This window comes from Macaca thibetana, chromosome 9, assembly GCF_024542745.1.
Source record: "Macaca thibetana thibetana isolate TM-01 chromosome 9, ASM2454274v1, whole genome shotgun sequence".
NCBI lineage: Eukaryota > Metazoa > Chordata > Mammalia > Primates > Cercopithecidae > Macaca > Macaca thibetana.
In genome coordinates, this window is record NC_065586.1 from 14,741,057 (window position 1) to 14,766,664 (window position 25,608).

Consider the following 25,608-nt stretch of genomic DNA (forward strand, 5'->3'; position numbering starts at 1 on the left):
CCTAAGGTCGATTCATGCTGACTTCCTAGAACTAGATCAAAAGGAAAACCCCAACTTTCCACATTGCAGGAACAAAAGGACCAGAGGCTACTCTCTCTGCAACTCCCCCATCCGTTTCTGGGTGGCAGATGAAAAATTGAAAGTACCTCTGATTGGTTGCTCCCCACAACCAATCAGACATTTGCATAGGAGTGTAACTTTGTAACTTCATTTCAGCCTCTGATTGGTTACTTTCCACAACCAATCAGACTGATTTGCAGGACAAGACTTAATTTGCATAGGAGTGTAATTTTGTAACTTCACTTCAGCCTCTGATTAGTTGCTTTCTGCAACCAATCAGACTGATCATGGGCCACTACTTCATTTGCATGGGGTATACACCAACTGGCCAACGGAAAACCTCTGGAGGATATTTGGAGCCCAGAAGATCCTGTAACTGGGCCCCTTTAGCCACTTGCTGTAGCTGCTCCCACCCTGTGGAGCGTACTTTCATTTTCAATAAATCTCTGCTTTTGTTGCTTCATTCTTTCCTTGCTTTGTTGTGCATTTTGTCCAATTCTTTGTTCAAAACGCCAAGAACCTGGACAGTTTGCAGTCAAAAGACCCTCCACCGGTAACACTGTTTAGATGAAAGGTTTCTGTTCTTTGGTTTTGTTTTGTTTGAAATAGGGTCTCGCTCTGTCACCTAGGCTGGAGTGCAGTGGCGCGATCACAACTCACTGCAGCTTTGATTTCCTGGGCTCAAGTGATCTTCCCGCTTCAGCCTCCCTAGTAGCTAGGACCACAGGTGTGCACCACAACTCACTCCCAGGTGATTTTTTATTTTTTGTAGAGATGGGGTCTCACTATGTCGCCCAGGCTGATCTCAAGCAATCCTCCCACCTCAACCTGCCAAAGTGCTGGGATTATAGGCGTGAGCTACCACACCTGGGCTGGGTGAAAGTTTTTAGCCTAGAGTTTTGATACCTTTGTTGGAATGTTCGACTTCTAAATATTGTATGCTTATGGATTTGGGGGAGAAAATACAGATAAAAAATGCATATACACACAAACACATGCACAGCACAGTGAGAGGAGTAGTGATTAAACATTAAAAAGGAAAAATAGTAGCTACTTATCATCAAATCAAAAAAGAGAGAAATGCGTAACTACCTACATTTATGGAAGATGCAAATAGCAAGGAGGAGCAAGAGTTATTGAGGGTATCATAACCAGGAATCATCACTAAGATGCAGAGTTAGGAAAAATTTATGCTGTGTGGCAAAGATGGTTTGTGGCCATAGACTATTTCCTTCTTCTTCCTCAGGAACCAAAAAAAAAAAGTGTGTATATGTATATTCATATATATACATATATATGAATATATATTATATTATATAATTAATATATTATAATCAATATATTATATTATTATATAATAATATATTGTTATATAATTTATATATTATTACATATCATTATATATCATATATATAAATTAATATATTATATATCACTATAATATATAATTAATATATTATATATCAATATAATATATAATTAATATATTATATATCAATATAATATATAATTAATATACAATTTATGTTAGTATAATATATAATTAATATGTAATTTTATAGTATATTGTATATTCTATATATTATAAATATATATAATATATAAATGCATATATTATATATACATATATACACACATATATTCATATATATATTCATCATATATAGATGATTTTATTTGGGTAGCAATGAAGCCTACCAAAAGATATTATTTCCTGAACTCCTTTGCAGCCAAGTTGGACACGTGATTAAGTCCTGGTCAGTGATTTAACCTAGCAAACCCATTACTGGGTAGACCAAAGGAATATAAATCATTCTATCATAAAGATACATGCAGCCAGGCACAGTGGTTCACACCTGTAATCCCAGCTCTTTGAGAGGCTGAGGTAGGCGAATCACTTGAGGTCAGGAGTTCAAGACCCAGTCTGGTCAACATGGTGAAACCCCGTCTCTACTAAAAATACAAAAGTTAGCCAGGCTTGGTGGTGTGTGCCTGTAATTCCAGCTACTCGGGAGGCTGAGGCACGAGAATCACTTGAACCTGGGAGGCGGAGGTTGCAGTGAGCTGAGAGCATACCACTTCACTCCAGCCTGGGCGACAGAGTGAGACTGTCTCAAAAAAAAAAAAAGATGCATGCATGTGTATGTTCGTTATAGCACTTTTCACAATAGCAAAGACATGGAATCAACCTAACTGCCTATCAGTGGTAGATTGGATAAAGAAAATATGGTACATACACATCATGGAATACTACACAGTCATCAAAAAGAACAAGATCTTGTCTTTTAAAGGAACATGAATGGAGCTAGCTGGAGGCCATTATCCTTAGCAAATTAATACAAGAACAGAAAACCAAATACTACATGTTCTTACTTATAAGTGAGAGCTACATAATGAGAACACATGGACACATAGAAGGGAACAACAGACACGGGGTCCTATTGGAGGGTGGAGGTGGGAGGAGGGAAAGGATCAGGAAAAATAACTAATGAGTGCTAGGCTTAATACCTGAGTGATGAAAGACTCTGTACAACAAACCCTCATGACACAAGTTTACCTATATAACAAACCTGCACATGTACTCCCGAACCTAAAGTTAAAAAATAAAAAAAAATTTTAAACATTTTTAATAAAAAAGCTCTGGTCAATGGTATATAAGCAGAGTGTTATATGGGACGTAAGGGTGGGAGTGGAGGCAGGTAGAAGGAGGGAGGCTCCCTTAAAGAAGTGAGCTCAGGGCTGGGTGCAGTAGCTCACGCCTGTAATCCCAGCACTTTGGGAGGCCAAGGTGGGTGGATCAACTGAGGTCAGGAGTTCAAGACCAGCCTGGACAACATGGTGAAACCCCATCTCTACTAAAAATACAAAAAAATTTGCCTGGTGTGGTGGCAGGTGCCTGTAATCCCAGCTACTCGGTAGGCTGAGGCACGAGAATTGCTGAAGCGGGGAGGCAGAGGTTGTAGTGAGCCAAGATCAGGCCAGCACTCTAGCCTGGGCAACAGAGTAAGACTCTGTCTCAAAAGAAAAAAAAAAAAAAAGATGTAGCCAGGCGTGGTGGCTCACGCCTGTAATCCCAGCCCTTTGGGAGGCAGAGGCGGGAGGATCACGAGGTCAGGAGATCGAGACCATCCTGGCCAACATGGTGAAACCCCATCTCTAGTAAAAATACAAAAATTAGCTGGATGTGGTGATGCATGCTTATAATCCCAGCTACTCGGGAGACTGAGGCAGGAGGATCGCTTGAACCCAGGAGGTGGAGGTTGCAGTGAGCAGAGATTACGCCATTGCACTCCAGCCTGGGCCACAGAGCCAGACTCCATCTCAAAAAAAAAAAAAGAAAAGAAAAGAGAAGAAAAAGGGGGCTCAGGTTAGAGGCAAGTTCTTTCATGCCTTCTCCCTTCTGAAATAGTAAATTGCAGCATCCAACTAGGCCCATGGGTTAGAAATGAAAACCACCACTAGGATGGGAAGCAAAAAGTTCAAGCTGAGTCCCTAATAACTTTGTGGAACTGCCACATTTACCCTGGACTGGCTACTTCTGGACTTCTTTTATATGAGAGAATAAACTCTTGTACACTTTTTTGTTTCATTTTGTTGTTGTTGCTGTTATTGTTACATTCAACTCTATCAAAAACATAACTGATCAAGACTGGTGTGAAAGTCATGAGAATCAGAATAGAGACACAAATGTTAAGAAAACCCTGAAAATAGAGCTGAGGGAGGCCATGAAAAGAGGGTTCTCAGGCTTGTAGGCCTAATAACATAAACGATCACAAAAGACTCCAAAAATCATAATCTTCCACAAAAGCCATCACAACTTCACACAAGAAAATTCTTCTGCAAGGGCATCAGCCCAGAGACTATCCATCCAAACTCAAACTAGCACCGCCTTTATGATTGATCTTTGTGGTCTAGAAAAATTATTTCAAAACAATTATGCAATCCTCCTCCTCTTTTATTTTCTTTTTTTTTTTTTTTTTTTTTTTTTTTTTTTGAGATAGATAGAGTCTCACTCCATCACCCAGGCTGGAGTGGAGTGGCATGATCTCGGCTCACTGGAACCTCCATCTCACAGGTTCAAGCGATTCTTCTGCCTCAGCCTCCCCCAGTAGCTGAGATTACCAACAGGCCCAGCTAATTTTTTTGTGTTTTTAGTAGATATGGGGTTTCACCATGCTAGCTGGGCTGGTCTTGAACCCTTGACCTCAGGTGATCCACCCGCCTCAGCCTCCCAAAGTGCTGGGATTACAGGTGTGAGCCACTGCACCCAGCCCCTCATTTTTACTTTTAAAAACCTTTGTCTTCCTTTACCTCCCTTGAGTACGCATAGTTTGCTAAGGCTTGCATATTCCCATTGCAATGCTCTATCCCCAGATAAACATCTTTTTTTAGAGAACCTTTCTCTGTTTACTATTTAGGTTGATACTGGCAAAGGGAAAAAGTATGTATCAATTGCAGGATCCTTGACCTAGGCCTTTGCTACTCAAAGCGTGGTCCTGGAAGGGTAGTGTCGACATCACTTGGTAGCTCACTAGAAATGCAGAATCTCAGGCCCACCCCAGACCCACTGAATCAGAACCCCACTTTACAAGACTGCCTCTATGCCCAGTTTTTGTTTGTTTGTACTCTTCAGCTATTTATTTTTTATTTCAATAGCTTTTGAGGCACAAGCGGTTTTTGATTACATAGATGAATTGTATGGTGGTGAAGTTTGAGATTTTGGCTCACCTGTCACCCAGGTAGCATACATTGTACCCAATATGTAGTTTTATATCCCTCACCTTCCTCCTACCTTCCCTGCTTCTGAATCACCAATGTCCATTACACCACTCTTTACATCTCTGCTTACCCTATAGCTTAGCTTCCACTTATAAGTGAAAACATACTGGTTTGTACATACAGGTTTAGTCTTCCATTCCTGAGTTACTTCACTTAGAATAATGGCCTCCAGTTCCCTCCAAGTTGCTGCAAAAGACATGATTTTGTTCTTTTTGATGGCTGAGTAGTATTCCATGCTGTATTATGTTTATGTGATGCCTGATAACATAAACACATTTTCTTTATCCACTTACCAGTTGATGGACACTTGGGTTGATTCCATCTCTCTGCAATTGTGAACTGTGCTGTGATAAACACCGTATGTGCAGTTTGAGAAGCACTGATGTAAATTCTCTTTAAAAAAAAAAAAACCAGGCTAGACCAGGCACAGTGGCTCATGCCTATAATCCCAGCACTTTGGGAGGACAAGGCAGGTGGATCGCTTGAGGTCAGGAGTTTGAGACCACCCTGGCCAACATAGTGAAACCCTATCTTTACTAAAAATGCAAAAATTAGCCAGGTGTGGTGGTGCACGCCTGTAATCCTAGCTACTGGGGAGGCTAAGGAGGAGAATTACTTGCACCTGGGAGGTGAAGGCTGCAGTGAACTGAGAGTGCCACTGCATATCAGCCTGGGTGACAGAATGAGACTGTTCAAAAAAAAAAGAAAAACAAAAAAATGCCAGACTAAACACCATGGATATAAATGACTGGCTGAACGCTGTCTATTACCTCAATTTGTATCCTGAAAAAAAGACATAGAAATGCGACCCGATTTTGAGGTCAGACACCAAACATAGTATTTTCAAACAACACATTTCTTGATAGGTTCAAAATGCAAAAATAAAAACAAATATAAAGGTTATAAGCAGTTTAAAAAAGAAAACTCTGCAGAGGCCAGGCATGGTGGCTTATGCCTATAATCCCACCACTTTGGGAGGCTGAGGCGGGTGGATCACTTGAGGCCAGAAGTTCAAGACCAGCCTGGCCAACATGGCAAAACCCTGTCTCTACTAAAAATATTAAAAAATTAGCTGGGCATAGTGGTGGGCACCTGTAATCCCAGCTACTCGGGAGGGTGAGGCAGGACAATCACTTGAACCCAGGAGGCTGAGTTTGCAGTGAGCTAAGATTGTGCCACTGCACTCTAGCCTGGGCAACAGAGCAAGTCTCTGTCTCAAAGAAACAAAAACAACCGAAAACTAACTTTGGTTTTTTTGAAGATAGAATTCAAAATAAAGTAGACGCTTTACACATGATAATGAAGCTGCCAAAATTCAGAAACAGTAATTACTTTTACCATTCATTACACCACAGCTTTCTTATTCTCACTTTTCAGTTACATCATGTATATATTTCCTTAGGAACCACTAACTCTCTGACCTCTCAGCTGCCCAGCTGAAAATTCATTTACCTCTGCAGCATTTAGAATTAAAAATTATGCTTTCGATGTATATTTTTCAGTCTGAAAATTTCTCCTCCACTCCCTGAAAACCAGTAAATGCAATTCTTTGAATGAACAAGGTGGGCTTTTTTGTTTGTTTTTTCATAATTTCTGGCAGGGTCTTGCTGTGTTGCCCAGGCTGAAGTGCAGTGGCAGGATCAAGCTCACTGCAGACTCCACCTCCTAGGCTCAAGCAGTCCTCCCACCTCAGCCTCCCGAGTAGCTGGGACTACAGGTACACACTATCATGCACAGCTAATTTTAAATTTGTTGGTGGAGACGGAGCCTCACTCTGTTGCTCAGGCTGATCTCTAATAACTCTTAGGCTCCAGCAATCCTCCCGCCTTGGCCTCCCAAAGTGCTGGGATTACAGGTGTGAGCCACTGTGCCTGGCAAACAAGGTGTGTTGAATTAATTAATTTTAGTTAATTTCCATATAAATTTTCTACAGCAGTTTTTAAAGATATTATATACATACAATAAAATGCCCAGATCTTATTTTTTCTACCAGATGACAATATTATTTACCCATGTAATCCCCACGCCAATCAAGATATAGGACATTCCCATCACTCCAGAAAGTGCCAAGGAAATGTTTTTTCAGTATTCCCCAGCTCTGCCTGCCACACAGAGGCAGCCACTTCTACTGTGGTTTTCTTATTCTTATGTGGCCAGAAAATGAAACCAAAAACGATTTTACAACTACAAACTGATAAAATAGCATTAAGAATGGTAACGTTCCAAGTTGTCTATGAGTGTTTTTAATATGCTTTAATCTTCTATCAAAAACTTGTCTGATATGTGATACTAAGCAATGAAAAAGACCTTGAGCTTGGTTCAATTAATAATGTAAATGTTGATATAATTGCCAAACATTGGCTATACTTATAGGGGTTCTTGACCTCTCTATTTTCTTCAAGTAGGTTTAAGTGGGTTTTCTTCCAATGGGAAAAACCAGTACTCCTGCTTGACCATTTCTGATACCAAAGAGAGCTACAATGTAGAGTGAAAACAGAACATTTACTTTAGAAAAACTTTTGATTCTGTATTTGGGATTGAAGTTGTGCATTAAATAACCTGACTGTTGTGTCTTTCGTTGTAGTCCAATATATTTTAAAATTGCATCCAGAGAGGAGTCTCTGAACACCTTCTTCTTTCTTGGAATCAATTTACTCCATCAATTTGTCAGTAGGTCACTTTTAGGAGACAGGCAATGAAAACTGACATAGCCCTTCCAAGAAACTTATGAGAAAGGAACTTTTAGCTTTTGGTACATTGCAAATGTAAGTTATCAATAGTATTAGTTTTACTCATAAACCCAGGTAACAAAATTCTGCGGAATAATACCAACACAAAAAGCATGAGACCAAATATGATGTATTTCCCAGTTATCCTTAATCAACATGTCCATATACTAGAGGGTCATTTTTCTCTCTAATTACAAGTCACAAATGTGCTGGCATTGGAGATCAGAGCTCTGTTTTGGGGTGTGTCACTGCATACTTGGGGGCCAGTTCTTGGATCAGATTCACGTAGTCAGTTTTTTCTGCACAGGCCCTGCACTCCTCCCCCCAGCTATGCAGGATCTGCTTCAGCTCTGCCACTCTCATCTTCCGCAGGTCAACTGATGCCAAGTTCAGTGTTTTTTCTAAATGACAAAAAAGAAAAAAGCCAATTACAAAACAAATGGAAAAAAAAAATCCCTATGAATCGCTTCAAAAGGCATATAGTTTGCTTATCCCATGCTGACTACCCTATGATCCAAGGTGGGCAATGATTCCAGTTTCCATGGAAACCAAGACACACCCAGAGGAAAATGTGGTACAGCAGCCCTCTCTATCAGTGGGTTCTGCATCTGCAGACTCAACCAACCACAGATCAAAAATATTCTAAACAAATTAAAGATAACACTACAACAATTAAAAAATAGAAACAGGGCTGGGCACGGTGGCTCATGCCTGTAATCCCAGCACTTTGGGAGGCCGAGGTGGGCGAATCACCTGAGGTCAGGAGTTCGAGACCAGCCTGGCCAACACGGTGAAACCCCATCTCTACTAAAAAAAAAATAAAAATAAATAAGTGAGCATGGTGGTGGCATGCCTGTAATCCCAGCTACTTGGGATGCTGAGGCGGGAGAATTTCTGGAACTTGGGAGATTGAGGTTGCAGTGAGCAGAGATCACACCACTGCACTCCAGCCTGGGAGACAGATTGAGACTCTGTCTCGGAAAAAAAAAAAAAAAAATACAAACAATACAGTAATACAGTATAACAACTATTTACAATGATATGGGTTGGATTTGTGTCCCCACCCAAATCTCATGTGGAATTGTAATCCCCACTGTTGGAGAAGGGGCTGTTGGCAGGTGACTGGATCATGGGGGTGGACTTCACCCTAGCTTTTCTCATGATAGTGAGTGAGTTCTCCCGGGATCTGGTTGTTTCAAAGTGTAGCACCTCCCACTTTGCGCTCTTCCTCCTGCTGCAGTCATGTAAGACATGCCTCTTCCTCTTTGCCTTCTGCCATGATTGTAAGTTTCCTGAGGCCTCCCCAGCCATGCTTCCTGTACAGCCTGTGGAGCCGTGAGCCAATTAAACCTCTTTTCTTTATAAATTGCCCAGTCTTAGATAGTTCTTTTTCTTTTAATTTTAATTTTTTTCTTTTTTTTGAGATGGAGTCTTGCTCAGCCACCCAGGCTGAAGTGCAGTGGCGCAATCTCTGCTCACCGCAACCACCATCTCCCAGGTACAAGCGATTCTCCTGTCTCAGCCTCCCAAGTAGCTGGGATTACAGGCACCCGCCATCATGCCTGGCTAATTTTTGTATTTTAGTAGAGACAGGGTTTCATCATGTTGGCCAAGCTGGTCTTGAACTCCTCACCTTAGCCGATCTGCCTGCCTCAGCCTCCCAAAGTGCTGGGATTACAGGTGTGAGCCACCGTGCCTGGCCGATAGTTCTTTACAGCAATGCGGGAACAGACTAATACAAATAGCATCTTCATTGTATTAAGTATTATAAGTAATCTAGAGATGATTTAGAGTATACAGGAGGGAAGATGTGCATAGGTTATATGCAAATACTTAAGCATCAGGATTTTAGTGTCCGAGTAGGGTCCCAGAACCCCTCCTGCACAGGTAGTGAAGGACAATGGTGTATACAAAGTTATTGGGATAATTTGTGTTTTTAATTTGACTTTCTTTGCAAGAGATTATATTTGCTTCAAAACTAAAGGCCTATGTAGTTCCACAATGTTTACTACCATTTGGAGCATTCTCAAGCTCAGTATTCCTAAAACAAATAGCACTGTATCCAAATTGCTACTGTTAAGGTAACAAGAAGGAAACTCATAAGAGCCAATCAGTTACTTTGGGATGGCCTTAGTTTGTGGCCAACTTGAAAGCCATAGATTGTAATTAACCGGCAAAAGTTATGGTTCACTTTTTCTAGGAAGATGTATCTTTGGCAAAGCAAATGAGCTTATACACATGACATAGCACTATTGGGTTTTAAATAAAAATGTAAAGAAATGCAAACACATGAATAAAATCAGGAATATTCTCGCTGAACCTTAATTGTTTGGGATCTCTGTTTTGAAACTCACCTGATGTCCAGCCCCTACTGAGATTAGGTTGCTAAATTATCACAGCACGTAAAGCCCTTTGTGTTATTCCCACTTCTCCAATGCTAGTGCTTTGGTGCCAGTCAACCTGGTTTCTAAAATTCTTGCCAATGATACTTGTCACTAACATCTAACCTCCTCTAGCAAGACTACTATTTCCCTGTTTATAGATTGTGTGCAGAAAATATCAAGAACTCAGTTACTTCTCAATTGCTGAAAAGATTGAGAAAAAGTCCAAAATTGAAAAAAAAAAAAGCTCATCTGTAATATACCAATAATTATAATTTTCCTATCAGAAAGAGGTACTTTTCCTCTTTCAAAAGAAAGTCTAGATGGGCGTGGTGGCACACACCTGTAATCTCAGCAACTCAGGAGGCTGAGGCAGGACAATCTCTTGAACCCAGGAAGTTGAGGTTGCAGTAAGCAGAGATCACGCCACTGCACTCCAGCCTGGGCGACAGAGCAAGACTGTCAAAAAAAAAAAAAAAGTGTTTTTTGCCCCTCCCCACTTGTCCGGTGTTCACTTTGACCATGAATACAACATTTAAGTTTATTTATTAAACAATTAGTGGCAGCCTAGAATTTTTTCGGCTTGACTTCTCTTGAAAGTTCTTTCTCTTTTTTACCTCTGCATAGTAGAACACAACATTTAAAAACATTAAAAACCTAATATTTGTCAAATTATTTGTCAAAACTTTCCAGTAACTCTGTTCTAATTTAAAACTTTGATGTTAAAAGACTTTTGTATTTGGAGGGTCAGCTATACACGGTGCTCCAGAGAACCCTTAAATTTTTATAGTGATTCCCTATCCTTTTTAAACACAAAGCAAGCAAATGAAAACATTCTTTCAGGTCAAAAACCAAATGGCACCTTCCTAATTGAAAACATACTACAACTCCACACTTATCTTGCTTGTTAATTTCATGTCTGATTTGATAGAATACTTTTTAAAGTAGAAACTTGTATAGCCCAAATTATTAATCTGCCACAGTACAAAGGTCCCTGTTTAATCTTATCTTTCCTGCTCACAATAGCTGGGGAGGATAATTAAGAACTATTAGTCTATTCAAGATAAGAGACTGAAGGAGAAAAATACTTTTTTTTTTGTAAATGTCAGTAGTTTCTTTGAGTTTTTCTATAGATCTTGGTATCTGGCATTAACTTTAAAAAGAGGAAAACCTCTGTAATGCCCCCAAACTCCAAAGCAAAGGTCCACACAAAGATTAAAACTAGTTCACAGCTCCCCAAGGGCCTCTAGTGGCCAGCATCGCCAAAACATTAGATAGTCATTTCTTCTCAATAATATCTGATTTGTTTTTCCATTGTTTAAGGAGCCTGGTAAGATTCCTTGGATATAGGAGAAGTTATTCATAATAAAATTGTTGAATTAAAAAATCAGAAGAGGTTTGTGATATTGGCTTTTATTTGTTTTTATTTTATCTATTTATTTTTCAGACGGGGTTTCACTCTGTCACTCAGGCTGGAGTGCGATGAAAAAAATCACAGCTCACCAGAGCCTTGACTTCCCAGGCTCAGGTGATCCTCCCACTTCAACCTCCTAAGTAGTTAGGACTACAAGCACTCAACACCACACCTGGCTATTTTTTGTATTTTTGTGGAGATGGGGTTTCGCCATGTTGCCCAGGTTGGTCTTGAACTCCTGGGCTCTAAAGATCTGCCTGCCTCGGCCTCCCAAAGTGCTGAGGTTACAAGTGTGAGCCGTCGCATCCGGCCAGGTTTGTGAATATTGTTTATACGGACTCAGTGATTTCTGCCCCTATTTCATGGCTTGGAAGCCAATAAAAAAGGGATGCCTACTCTAATAACTACCCTGGAAGTTAGGACTTGTGCTTTGCAAGTTGAGAAGTAGGTCGCCTTTGGTAACTTTCAACAGTAAACCTACTTACAGCTAGCTATGTGGCTACAGGTACATAGGACTATTACATGGCTGTGTTGGAAAATAAGACTAAAATAACTTAGAGGTGGATGTTAATTACTTAGGTAGTTGACAGTACTATACTGGATATGTAATGTATGTAAAACAATGACTTAAAAGGAATGAAGTGGGATTTCAGGTGTCATGGATAGGCTGAGGAAGGAATTCCCCATCCTTTTATGACACCCACTCAATCTACCTAAATGTCTAGCCCAGATACAAATCATGGTAAAAGAATAGATCTATCCATGTGAAATGTATGGGGCCAAGGATAACGTTTTAAAATAGGACATCTCCTGGCTGGGCATGGTGGCTTACACCTGTAATCCCAGCACTTTGAGAGACCAACGCAGGTGGATCACCTGAGGTCAGGAGTTCAAGACCAGCCTGGCCAATATGGTGAAACCTCATCTCTAATAAAAATACAAAAATTAGCCAGGCATGATGGTACATGCCTGTAATCCCAGCTACTTGGGAGGCTGAGGCAGGAGAATTGCTTGAACCCGCGAGGCAGAGGTTGCAGTGAGCCAAGATCGCATCACTGCACTCCAGCCCGGGTGACAGAGTGAGACTTCGTCTCGGAAAACAACAACAACAACAAAAACATAGGACATCTCCTTCCTTGCCTTGCTGTTTGTTTTGGGCACCCTCTGATAAACTATTTCACCAGGCAAAACCTGATTTGATGTGAATAACCAATTTCCTATCATTTAAAGCTGGCAGAATGGTAGCTCTGCCTAGGAAGGAAGTCATAGTCATCTTTACATCTTCAAAGTCCTTGTATCATCTTTGAATAGGTACCAATTTTGTTTTAATAGATTACCAAGATCTAAATCACCAGGAGGGAGTAGCTGCTCTCTTCATATGTTGAGATTTTCCTTGACATACATATCTGGCATTGTCTTGGTGTGTTTGGAGTTTAAACTCTGATTTTGGTGGCAAATTTTTTTTTTTTTTTTTTTGAGACAGAGTCTTGCTCTATCACCCAGGCTGGAGTGCAGTGGCAGGATCTCGGCTCACTACAACCTCCGCCTCCCGGGTTCAAGTGATTCTCCTCCTTCAGCCTTCCAAGTAGGTGGGCCTACAGGTGCCCGCCACCACGCCCAGCTAACTTTTTTTTTATTTTTTTAGTAGAGACAAGATTTCACTATATTGACCAGGGTGGTCTTGAACTCCTGACCTTGCGATCCACCCGTCTTGGCCTTCCAAAGTGCTGGGATTAAAGACCTGAGCCACCACGCCCGGCCTTGTTGGCAATTTTAACCTAATGCTGATTATGCCTGTACTATTTATTTGTCTTCCCTCAACGAAACTCAAATGGCCATAGGTACCATTCATCAGCCCAGCAACTTATTGATGAGTGGTGAATTCCTTTCCTTTTAACACTGAATTTTTAGAAGACATGGCCCCAAGGTTAGAGGTTTGGGAATCCATTGGACCTACTGGGAAAAACATGGGGCTATGTTATACCATATTTCAGCTCACAGATCTGGCTATCCAACTTCTTCAGCTTCTCACAAATCTTCATTGCAGGCATATGCACACTCATTGGGCGTGTGACTTCACTTAGGATCTTCGTGGCTGCGTCTTTTGTGGCTCCTAGATAATAGCACTGAAGGAAAATGAAGAGAATTGAGTGTTCCAGACAATGAAGACAGAAAGGAATACAGTATCAAGAAGTCAGAAAGAGGTAGGCTGGGCACGGTGGCTCACGCCCGTAATCCCAGCACTTTGGGGGGTTGAGGTGGGCAGATCATTTGAGGTCAGGAGTTCGAGACCAGCCTGGCCAACATGGTGAAACCCCATCTCTATTAAAACTACAAAAATTAGCCAGGCATGCTCGCTTGAACCAAGGAGGCAGAGGTTGCAGTGAGCCGAGATCGTGCCAGGGCACTCCAGCCTGGGCGACAGTGAGACTCCATCTCAAAAAAAAAAAAAAAAAGAAGAAGAAGAAAGAAGAAAAAAAGAGGAAGAAGAGGAAGAAGGAGGAGGAGGAGGAGGAGGAGGTTAACCTGGTTTTCCTGGCTCAGCTATTAAATTTTAACCCCTGCTGACTAAGCCACCAGGAAACAAGTGATTCCATTCTCGTGATCATCCAAATTAGACGTGCCCTACAATCACATGGTATTCAAAGACTAATGAGCTGACACTAAGTATTTTCTCTGTGCCAGTGCTGCTCTCAGTGTTTTAAAGGTATTAACTTATTTATGCCTCACAACAATCCTTTGAATTAAGTACTATTATTATCTGTATTTTATACCCCCCATCTAGCAATAGAAGAGACAAAATTACAAAACCCAACACGTTGGCTCTAGAGTCCATGTCTTTTCCCATCAGGCAATTCTGACATTCAAGTTCCCTGACTTCAGAATTTTACATTTAAAAATATAAACGTTGGCTAGGCACAGTGGCTCACACCTGTAATCCAAGTACTTTGGGAGGCCAAGGCGAGTGGATTGCTCGAGCTCAGGAGTTTGAGATCAGCCTGGGCTACAAGGTCAAACCCCGTCCCTACAAAAAAAAAAAAAATCCAAAAATTAACTGGACATGGTGGCATGTGCCTTAGTCCCAGATACTTGGGAGACTGAGGTGGAAGGATCACTTGAGCCTGGGAGGTTGAAGCTCCAGTGAGCAAAGATCACTGGGACTCCAGCCTGGGCGACAGAGGGAGACCCTGTCTCAAAAAAATATAGATAGATACAGATAAATGGCATGAGCTTTACAATATGTCCATGGTGAGCAGTCAACATGCAGATGTAACTGACAATCTGACAATTTTAGGCAAAAAGGAATTGGCCCCAAATTGTCTTTAGTGATATAAAACAGTATCTTGAAACAAGCCATATGTGTATACCCAGGAAGCACCATATTAATGCCATTAGAAGAAAATATAAATACTTCATTAATTACATACAAATAATAATGTAAAATATTTTGATAAGTTTGGCTAATTGTCTTGGTAAGAAACGGAAAGCCCACCCACTCTTACGATGGCAAATTCTTACTAGGAATTCAGTTTCATAATTTCATTTAAGAAAACATAGAATTGGGCTGGGCATGGTAGCTCACACTTGTAATCCCAGCACTTTGGGAGACTGAGGCGGGCGGATCATCTGAGGTCAGGAGTTCAAGACCACCCTGGCCAACATGGTGAAACCCTGTTTCTACCAAAAATAAATAATTAGCAGGATGTGGTGGTGCACACCTGTAATCCTAGCTACTCGGGAGGCTGAGGCACAAGAATGCTTTCAACCCAGGAGGCAGAGGTTGCAGTGAGCTGAGATTGCGATACTGCACTCCAGCCTGGGCAACAGAGCAAGACTCTCTCTCAAAAAAAAGAAAAAAGAAAACATAGAATTGGTTGCCTGTGGTATACTCAGAAAGTGAAGTAACACTGGAAATATTCTGGATGAAAACATGCAGAACTACATGTCACTGGAAGATGGATTTCTGCTTGCTGCGTGCTCTACGATGGACATGCCTGAGGCAAACATAAGTAGGATGACATCATGTCTAAGAAATGAAACTATTAGCAGTTTTCTTCAAGCACATGGGGAAAATGAAAGGTGAAATTAACCATACCAGGCGGTTTTCTTTTCCTTTGGTATCCAAGCAAAAGCTGATCAATTCTTTCTCTATTGTGTCCAGTGAAAAGTTAACTCCTCTGTCTATCAATGACTTGTAGAATCGGTTCAAGAATTCTTTACATACTGGAAGGAACAAATAAATATGTCTGCATGCACAACTTAACCACTACCACACCTATGCATATGACCCACTAACCACATTAAAAAGTACATATGGGGCCGGGCATGGTGGCTCACGCCTGTAATCCCAGCACTTTGAGAGGCTGAGGTGGGCAGATCACAAGGTCAGGAGATCGAGACCATCCCAGCCAACATGGTGAAACCTCATCCCTACTAAAATACAAAAAAATTAGCCAGGAATGGTGGCACACGCCTGTAGTCCCAGCTACTCAGGAGGCTGAGGCAGGAGAATCACTTGAACCCAGGAGGCGGAGGTTGCAGTGAGCCGAGATCTTACCACTGCACTCCAGCCTGGCAACAGAGCAAGACTCCGTCTCACAGAAAAAAAAAAAAAAAAAAAAGTCCATATGAGTCAATGCTTCATAACAGTGGATTCCAAGGCTAGGTAAGAATGATTTGGGGGCCAAGCATGGTGGCTCACACCTGTAATCCCAGCACTTTGGGAGGCAGAAGCAGAAAGATCACTTGAGCCCAGGAGTTTGAAGTCAGTCTGGACAACATAGTGAGACCCTGTCTCTACTACAAAAAAAAAAAATAAATAAATATATATATATATATATATATATATATATATATATGCCAGGCATGGTGGTGCATGCCTGTAGTCTGAGCTACTCAAGAGGCTGAGGTGGGAGGGTCACTTAAGCCTGGCAGATGGAGGCTGCAGTGAGCTATGATCAAGTCACTGCACTTGCGCCATTGCACTTCAGCCCGGGTGACAGAGCGAGACCCTGCCTCAAGAAAATAAAAAATATAAATAAAAAGAATGATTTCAGGCCTGTTGCTATTAGTTTAGTATTGGGCCGAAAAGCAGTGGACACGTATCAGTTTATTAAATCAATCAATCATTGGAACCAAGTTCTACCTAAAATAATAACTTTTCCACAAAATTTGGCTAACCCTAAAAGAAAATATACCCATCTATAGGCTACCATTTTGGGACAGCGTAATTGTAAGTACAGAGAAAAATCTGAATAAGAATCTTGAATGAAGCCCCTTGGTGATCTGCGTAAGTCTTTATTTCCATCGTTATGAGCCTAAAGTGAAACCAGGCTGGGCACGGTGGATCACGCCTGTAATCCCAACACTTTGGGAGGCCAAGGTGAGAGGATCTCTTGAGGCCAGGAGTTTGAGACCAGCCTGGGCAACACAGTGAGAATCTGTCTCTGCACAGGCTGTGGTCCCAGCTACTGAGGAGGCTAAAATGGGAGGCTTGTTAGGTCATTCCTTCTAGTTCCTTATTTCTTGAAGATATTTTCAAGCTTGTTTTTTATATCTTTAAACACACTAAACATAATTATTTTATGATCTGTGTCTGAAAATTTCAGTATCTGAAGTCTTCAGAGTTTTTTTTTTTTTTAAGACGAAGTCTCACTCTGTCACCCAGGCTGAAGTGCAATGGCGCAATCTCTACTCTGCAACCTCTGCCTCCCTGGCTCAAGTGATTCTCCTGCCTCAGCCCCTTGAGTAGCTGGGATTACAGGCACCTGCCACCATGACCGGCTAATTTTTATATTTTCAGTAGATACAAGGTTTCACCATGTTGGCCAGGTTGGTCTCAAACTCCTGACCTCAAGTGATCCGCCCGTCTCGGCCTCCCAAAGTCCTGGGATTATAGGTGTGAGCCACCGCATCAGGCCCAGAGTACGTTTCTATTTGTTGTTTCTATAGGTTCTTGTTCCTGGTGCCATGTTTCTTTGTGTGCTTGCTTATTTTGCACCACACGATACTCATACCCCTCAAATCTTATTTGTGAAGATTGTTTGAAGCCTGAGATGAATGAGCATTATTTCCAGTAAGGATTTGTGTTTGTATTTCTCAGGGCCTAACGGCAACTAGCCAGGTGCTGCTTTAAACAAAATATATAGCTTGAAGTTTTGGGGCCCCTGATGTGAATTTTGGCTGCAAATACAAGTGAGGGATGTTTTGTTGTTATCATCTCTCAGAGATCTATATTTTTTCTTTTTTCTACTTTGCTCAGTGTCAAGGTAAATTTCTTTATAGTCTTCTATGGGTAGGGATGGGTTAGGTTTATGTTCTATGTTTCTTTAAACATAAAAAAACCTAACTTCTATGCCTGATTATTCCAATACCTGAAGTCATTGCAGGGGTATGTTTCTTCTGTTTTTTGTCCTAGCTGGCTATCACTGATTGTGCCCTTCTTCCCTAGGGGTTCGAGCCTTTTCTAAGTGAGAGCTCTATTTCTTAGAACTTTAACTGTGTGAATTCTTTAAGGACTAGGTTGAATGTGGGTTCCTGTAAGTAAGACTCACATTTGCTGGCTGGGCGCGGTGGCTTATGCCTGTAATCCCAGCACTTTGGGAGGCTGAGGCAAGTGGATCACCTGAGGTCAGGAGTTTGAGACCAGCCTGGCCAACATGGTGAAACCTGTCTCTACTAAAAATACAAAAATTAGCCAGGAGTGGTGGCGGGCACCTGTAATTCCAGCTACCTGGAAGGCTGAGGCAGGAGAAATGCTTGAACCCAGGAGGCGGAGGTTGCAGTGAGCCGAGATCATACCATTGCACTCCAGTCTGGGCGACAAGAGTGAAACTCCGTCTCAAAAAATAAAAACAAAACCAAGACTCACATTTGCTGATGCCTGAGGGTATGATCTACTTAAAATCACTTTCAACTAAATAATCAGTTCAAGATGTTTCAGATCATCCTAGCAGTGTGAATGGGGCCTTCAGCCCCTACCTATGGGCACCAGCTTCTAATTATGAGTTACCAAGAAACAGTTTTGTTTTTCCTTTTACTCAGTAAAAAAGTTCAAGTTAAACTATTTCTTTTAGTCTCTAAAGATGGAAATAGGTTGTAGTTATTTTCAGTTCACCCTTTATAACGAAGGGCTAGTTCTTTGGGGCCCTGAATTCATTGGGAGAGGATCTGCTCTCACACTCCTAACTTGGAAATGCCTGGGACTTGTGTTCATTTAGCCAAAACCATGAAAACTTTTGTTCAGATCACGTGGCTAACAAATGATCCAAGGTAAAGCCAGCTTCAGTGCCCCCTTCAACCCACTGGACTCCCACTTCCACTCTGTAGTTGGCTTCTGGGTATGCCTTCCCAACTCATACTTTACAATATTTTCACATTTTTTATTTTCAGTTGTTTCTAGATGATTTGCCAATCATGTCATCTTTTACAGCTTAAAGTCATATGTGTGTATAGTGTGTGTGTATATATATATATATATTTTTTTTAAATTTTATTATTTATTATTATTTATTTATTTTTTCCAAGACGGAGTCTTGCTCTGTTGCCTAGGCTAGAGCGCAGTGGTGCGATCTCAGCTCACTCAGCTCACTGCAACCTCCACCTTCTGGGATTCAAGCAATTCTCCTGCCTCAGCCTCCTGAGTAGCTGGAACTACTGGCATGTGCCACCACACCTGGCTCATTTTTTGTATTTTTAGTAGAGACGGGGTTTCACCATGTTAGCCAGGATGGTCTCGATCTCCTCACCTCGTGCTCTGCCCACCTTGGCCTCCCCAAGTGCTGGGACTACAGGCATGAGCCACTGTGCCCAGCCCATATATTTTTATTTCTAATGTTATCAACATGAACAGAATACTAAATATAATAGCCAGTCATTTATGTTTTTAACAAATATTAAGCGACTAGTAAGTGCAAAACAGTGTTCTAGGTTCCTGAGATTCAGTAATGAAGAAAACAAAGTCCTTGCCCTTGAGCATTACATCTGATAGAAGAAATAAAGGTATAGGTAGCAAAGAAGAAACATAAACATGGTAAGGAGGATGGAGGGTGACAAAGTAATAGTATGATTCTTAATGGGTTGGTTAGGAAAGGTCTCTCAGGTAAAGTCATATTCAAGCAGACACCTGAAGGAAGGGGAAGAACAATTTCAGTGGATGACTTGAGAAAGGACTCCACAGGCAGAAGGGACAGCAAGTACCAAGGCTCAGATGCAGGAGTGTCCTTGGTGGCTTCAAGGAACAGCCAGAAGGCCAGTGTGGCTAAAGTAGAGGGAGGAAGAGGGAGGTGTGTAGCAAATGAGATCAAATAGGCAGCAGCATGCCGGGGCATCCAGGGTCTTTCAAGCATGGTAAGGTCTCTGGATGTCACTCTGAGAAGGGAAGCCGTTTAAGGTTGGAAGCCATTTAAGGTTTTGAGTAGAGAAGAGCTATGGTCTGACATGATTCATAAAGGATGTCTCTGAAGGCTGTCTGAAGAAAGGATTACAAGGAAGCAGAAAAGAAAGCAGGGAGACCAGCTGACCAGTTTACAGGTTCTCAAAATAGTTGCATCTCTTAGACCACGGTAATAGCTATAGCGGGCAGGAAAAGTGGTGACACTCTGGACCTATCTTGAAGGAAGAGCCAAAATAATTCACTAATGAACCAGATGTAACATGTCAGAGTTGGGGGGAGAGAGAGAGAGAGTAATCAAAGATAATCCCAATAATTTTGGCCAAGAAATTGGAACCATGGAGTTGCCATCCGCTGAAATGAGGAAGACTACAGGAGAAGCAAGTTTATGGTGCCAAGCAGGAATCTAATCTTTTTTTTTTTTTTTTTTTTTTGAGACAGAATCTTGCTCTGTCGCCCAGGCTGCAGTGCAGTGGCATGATCTTGGCTCACTGCAAGCTCCAACTCCCGGACTGAAGTGATTCTTGTGCCTCAGCCTCCTGAGTAGCTGGGATTACAGGTGCGTGTCACCACACCTAGCTAATTTTTGTATTTTTAGTAGAGATGGGGTTTCGTTATGTTGGCCAGGCTGGTCTCTAACTCCTAACCTTAGGTGATCTGCCTGCCTCAGCCTCCCAAAGTGCTGGATTACAGGTGTGAACCACCACGCCTGGCCAGAATCCAGTCTTGACATATGAAGTTCAAGATGCTTCTAGACATCTGTGATAGTTAATTTTATGTAGCAATGATGAAATTAACACTTAAATTGATGAACTTTGAGTAAGGCAGATTGCCCTCCATAATGCGGGTTGGCCTTACCCAACAAGTTGAGGGCGTGACTAGAACAAAATAGACCAGCCTCCCTGACAGAGAGGGAATTCTCCAGCACACTCCCTTTAGACTTCATTCATACCACAGGCTCTCCTGGGTCTCCAGCCTGCTTGCCCACACTGCAGATTTTGGACTTCTCAGCCTTCATAATCTTGTGAGTCAATTCCTTATAATAAATCCCTTTTTATATAGATAAATATTATAGATATTAAGAAGATACATAGATGTAGATTATGTGTTCTGTTTGGTCCTGTTGGTTTTATTTCTCTGGAGAACCTTGACTAATATAACATCCAACTGGAAACAGTGAGAAGGCAGCTAGATATAGAAATTTGAAGATCAGGTGTAAGATCTAGGATGAATATATATATCTGGAAGCCATCAACATTTAAATGGCATTTTTAAGATAAGAACACAAAGTAAGGAGAGATGGAACAGAGACACAGTCCTGGGTCTCAGCCTCGTGAAATCCCAATGTTTAGCAATTGGGAAGATGGAAAACCACCAGAAAAAGACTGAAAGGAGCAGGCAGTGAAGTAGGCTAAGAACAAAGAGTGAGTGTTATTCCAAAAGGCAAGTGAGCACAGTGTTAAAAGGAATGTGTAATGGGTCTGCTGTGTTAAATGTGAAAAATGAGATCCCTCTCAACATGTATATTGCTGAGTTTAATTAGCAAATATATCCAGTATGCAAAGAAGAAACCCGCTGTAATGATCAATGCTACAAGTCACCAGAAACTGTCACTAGGCCAGGCACGGGGGTTCACGCTTGTAATCCCAGCACTTTAGGAGGCCAAGGCTGGCGGATCACTTGAGCTCAGGGGTTCAAAACCAGCCTGGGCAATATAGTGAAACCTCATCTCTATTAAAAATATAAAAAATTAGCTGGGCGTAGTGGTAAGCACCTGTAGTCCAGCTACTCAGGAGGCTGGGGAGGGAGGATCACTTGAGCCCGGGAGACAGAGGTTGCAGTGAGCTGAGACTATGCCACTGTACTCCAACCCGGGCGACAGAGTTAGACTCTGTCTCAAAAAAAAAAAAAAAGAAAAAGAAAAAGAAACTATCATCAAAGTCTCCTAGTAACCTCTAATTCTTGTCTCATATAAAAGAAACCCTCAGTATTCCAGTGCCTCATCGCTCTTAAGTATTTCCCACAGTATACCTTCATATGATTTCTATACCTCAACTATCACTCTGCCAATGTATCATCTAGCTGATGAAAGTTAGGAATACTAACTTGTCCTTTTCAAGATGTACATTTGACTCAATAAAAGATACCCAAAATTTTATCACAGCATATATGCATACATTTCTTCAACAAACTGAGCGCCTACCATACGCCATGCAGTATGGTAGCTGCTAGAAATGAGGTGGTGAGAGACACTGCCTTGACTTTCAGAGACCAAAACAATATGAGAAGTGTGTTAGATACTGTGGGGAAACAAAAGAGCGGCACCTGGAGGAAACTGGGAAACTGCTGAGTACTAAATAAGGACTTATTTAGTATTAGTACTAAATAAGGAAGTAATATGATAGCCCTGCCAGGGGACTAGACGGGAGGGAGACAGGTAGCAGGAAGAATGCTGTTTTGACAATACGGAGGGGAAAACTGGTGAAGGTCTGCAAGGAAGTCCTGGACTTGGGTAAGGAGAAAGGAGCAGGGCCAGTCAGGAGGTACAATCAACGATGCAGTGATTGGTTTGCTGTAAGGGATAAGGGAGAAAGAGAAGTCTAGAATCTAAGCTAGCTGACCAGGTCGTTGGCCCATGCTGTCACCATAAGCATGACAGTAACAGGTTTAGTGGAGTGAGAAGGGAAGGAGATGATGACTTTGTTTTTTTGACTGTGTGACTGTTGAGGTATACCATATCTAAGAGGGCATGTTCACTAGTCAATTGGATGCAAGGTCTGGGACTCTAGAAAGGTCAGTGGATATAAGCTTAGAGATTTATTAGACTGGAAGTAGGTTGATTTGGGTTGCCAAAAAGAGTGTGTAGACTGAGAAGAGAGAAGAGCAGAGGGCAGAACCCTGGAAAATTCTAAGCCATGGCTAGAGGATCAGAAAGAAGCCCACAAAGACACACTGGACAAGTGGGCATAGAGACACGAAGGAAAAAAGCAGTATCGTGAGCACGAAGAGAAGACAGTTTCTGAAAGGGAAAGATGTCAATCGTGTCACACGCCACAAAGAAGTCCAGGTAAGAAAGGAAGCTCATTTTCTGGACTTACATGAAGAGAATAACCTTGCCACAAAGGCCCTAACAAATTAGTAACTTCTTAAGTTTTCTAGGATGTCTTTATTGCTAAAATAACCTCAGATAGCCATAATTCTTTTATTTACATTGTGGTTTTATGTTTATTAAAGATAGTTCTATAAGTGAATCTATAATTATTTTAAAATAAAAAGTTGTTTAAAATAGTCCCATAATATAATCCTTTCAAAGAGACTTGGAAATATTTACGTTTTTCCAGTAAACCTCACATTAGCTAACGTAGGATTCACACACTTGAATATCTACAGGGGCCAGGCAAGGAAAAAGAAGAGTTAAGCAATTTGAATCGGGGGCAGAGTGGGGGTGGCAAACAACTCAAAACCCACATCCTTTCTAAAAAGAGCAGCCAATAGCCAATTCTACTATATTGCCATAAGGGCCAATCTTGCCAGGTCATCTGGTTTTTTGAGAAAAGCCAGAAATATGAATTTTTACATAAAATTTCCCAATTTTAAAATGTACCCAGTGAATTTAATTTTTTTCAAAATATTTTGTAAATGTAACAAAATATATCAATAGGTCTGAGACGGCTCATGAACCATTTAGTTTTTTTACCTTCGCTCTAGAGTATATACAATATGGCATTTTAATCTTATACATTGAGAAGAAATTAAGTTGTAAATAAGAAAGGAGGCTGAGGAGGGAAGATCACTCATAAGCAGTAATACAGCTGGATGCAGAATCTAGTTCTTTTAGTCACCAAACTGTTATGTCTTTCCTCTGCGATTATACAGCTTCTTTACCTAACAAATGAAACATATACACAGGTTAGTCAGACATGCAAGTTAATAATCACAGCATGCTGTAATAAATTTAGGACAGACAGCATAAGCTTTCCACTTAATTAATCCAGATGCTGTCTCTATTGAAATGTCTGTAAGTGGGAGCTCCAGATGAGTCATCAAATCAACTGTCTTTGCCTCAAAAATTCTGCTTTAAAAGTATAGAACACAATTATAGCACGGTTTTGAGCAAAATTATAACTTAGCTAAATAAATATCTTTATATCAAATAACAACATCATGTAGATATTTTAAATTTCTGGAGAAAAGTTTAATTATTGCAGAGCTGATAGAAAGCTGGGCTCCAATTATTAAGACTTTAAGGACTGGCCGCTGTGGCTCACGCCTGTAATCCCAGCACTTTGGGAGGCTGAGACAGCCCAATCACCTGAGGCCAGGAGTTCAAGACCAGTCTGGCCAACATGGTGAAACTCCATCTCTACGAAAAATATAAGAATTAGTTGGGCGTGGTGGTGGTGCCTGTAGTACCAGCTACTCAGGAGGCTGAGGCAGGAGAATCGCTGGAACCTGATGGTGGAGGCTGCAGTGAGCCAAGATTGTGCCACTGTACTCCAGCCTGGGCGACACAGCGAGGCTCTGTCTCAAACAAAAACAAAAACAAAAAAACAAACAAAAACATAACTTTAGTACGACTATATCCATCCATTCACTCAACATATATGATGAACCTACAATTTCCTGTTCTCTAGGGATATTATTTTCCAGCTCAGGGCATATACATTTAAACTAATCATTTTCAGTAAAACATGGAGTGAGCGCTACAGGCGTACAGAAGGAAGGGGCTAGCATAGTCACTTAACTTCTTTGCCTTTGCTAACAGATCTCTAAAGTGAAGTATGCTGATTTTGCAAAAATCAAAGTCTCAGAGCTAGGGGACTTGGTGGGACACAGACCCATGTATTGTGACTGCAAGTTCACAGCTGAGATACCGCGAACAAAAAGGAATCACTCTTTCGTATTCCTCTCTTTCCCAAGGAGTCAGTGTACTCCTTTGCAAAGCAACTTTCACCTATAGAGTCCTAACAAATATTAGCTGTGTTTTCTGATTTAAGCCACTCAACTCAATGCCATGTTTTGTTTTCCTTTTGGAAGTCACCAACTAGCTTGGACTTGAAAGACGTCTTCTGTGCAAGGGGAAGCAAATCTTGCTGGCTGGAAGCAGCAGAATCAATCTGGCGCCAGGATCATCTGAATCTAGCAGTCTTTGCACAAACTCTAATCCAAATACAAACCCAGCAGCTTTTACTGCTGAAGTTTAATATTCACAGCAAAACCGCAACGTGACCTCACGTTGCCACTGGGCCCGGCTTGAGCTTTTGCTCGAGCTGGGTTTGGGCGATCTAAAACGAGGGACTGGGTGAAATGTTATTTATAGCCAGGGCCAGGAGAAGCCAAAGCCGACAGCGATTGCACTCCAGCGCGGGGCCGCCGCCATGCAAGCAGGTCGCACACCGCTCACCTTCACAGTCGGCCCCCGGTCGCCCCCCAGCCTCCTGGCCCTGCGCCAGCACCGGGTGAGAGACCCAAAGCCCGGCGCAAAAGGCCACCACGGCAACTGGGCTCGCGCACCACATGCTGGGCCAGCAGCTTCAATCGCCTCCGCCACCGGCAACCACCGCCCACCGAGGTGCCGAAGCCAGCTGAGTAGAGTGCGAGGTTGGAAAGAATCTGCCGGTAGTTGCCAGGACAAATGACGCAACTGAACTGAGAGTTTCCATTGGCTCTCACGGAAGGGACAGGAAGGGGGCGGAGCGTAGAAGCCTTTTCCCGTCCCTCCCTGGTTGCGCGTGCGCACTATGCAGTTCCGCAGAGCGCAGAGACACGCGCTGAAGCTACTCGCGTACTGCGCGTGAAGAAAGGCAGAACCTTCACGCTGATTGGCGGCGACGCGGGAGGCTGTCGCGGCGG

At 41.8% G+C, this 25,608-nt stretch overlaps 2 protein-coding genes across 2 annotated transcripts in view; one reads left to right on the plus strand and one right to left on the minus strand.

Moving 5' to 3' along the window:
- Positions 1-25,608, plus strand: part of HSPA14 (heat shock protein family A (Hsp70) member 14) — a 691,631-nt gene that overhangs the window by 633,553 nt on the left and 32,470 nt on the right. The gene's annotated exons all lie outside the window — the stretch shown is intronic.
- Positions 7,064-25,400, minus strand: CDNF (cerebral dopamine neurotrophic factor). Its single transcript, XM_050803286.1, has 4 exons — positions 25,160-25,400; positions 15,460-15,587; positions 13,348-13,489; positions 7,064-7,969 (listed from the first exon to the last, which is right to left on the minus strand). The coding sequence occupies exons 1-4, from the start codon at positions 25,272-25,274 to the stop codon at positions 7,791-7,793; spliced, it is 564 nt and encodes a 187-aa protein (XP_050659243.1). The 5' UTR covers positions 25,275-25,400; the 3' UTR covers positions 7,064-7,790.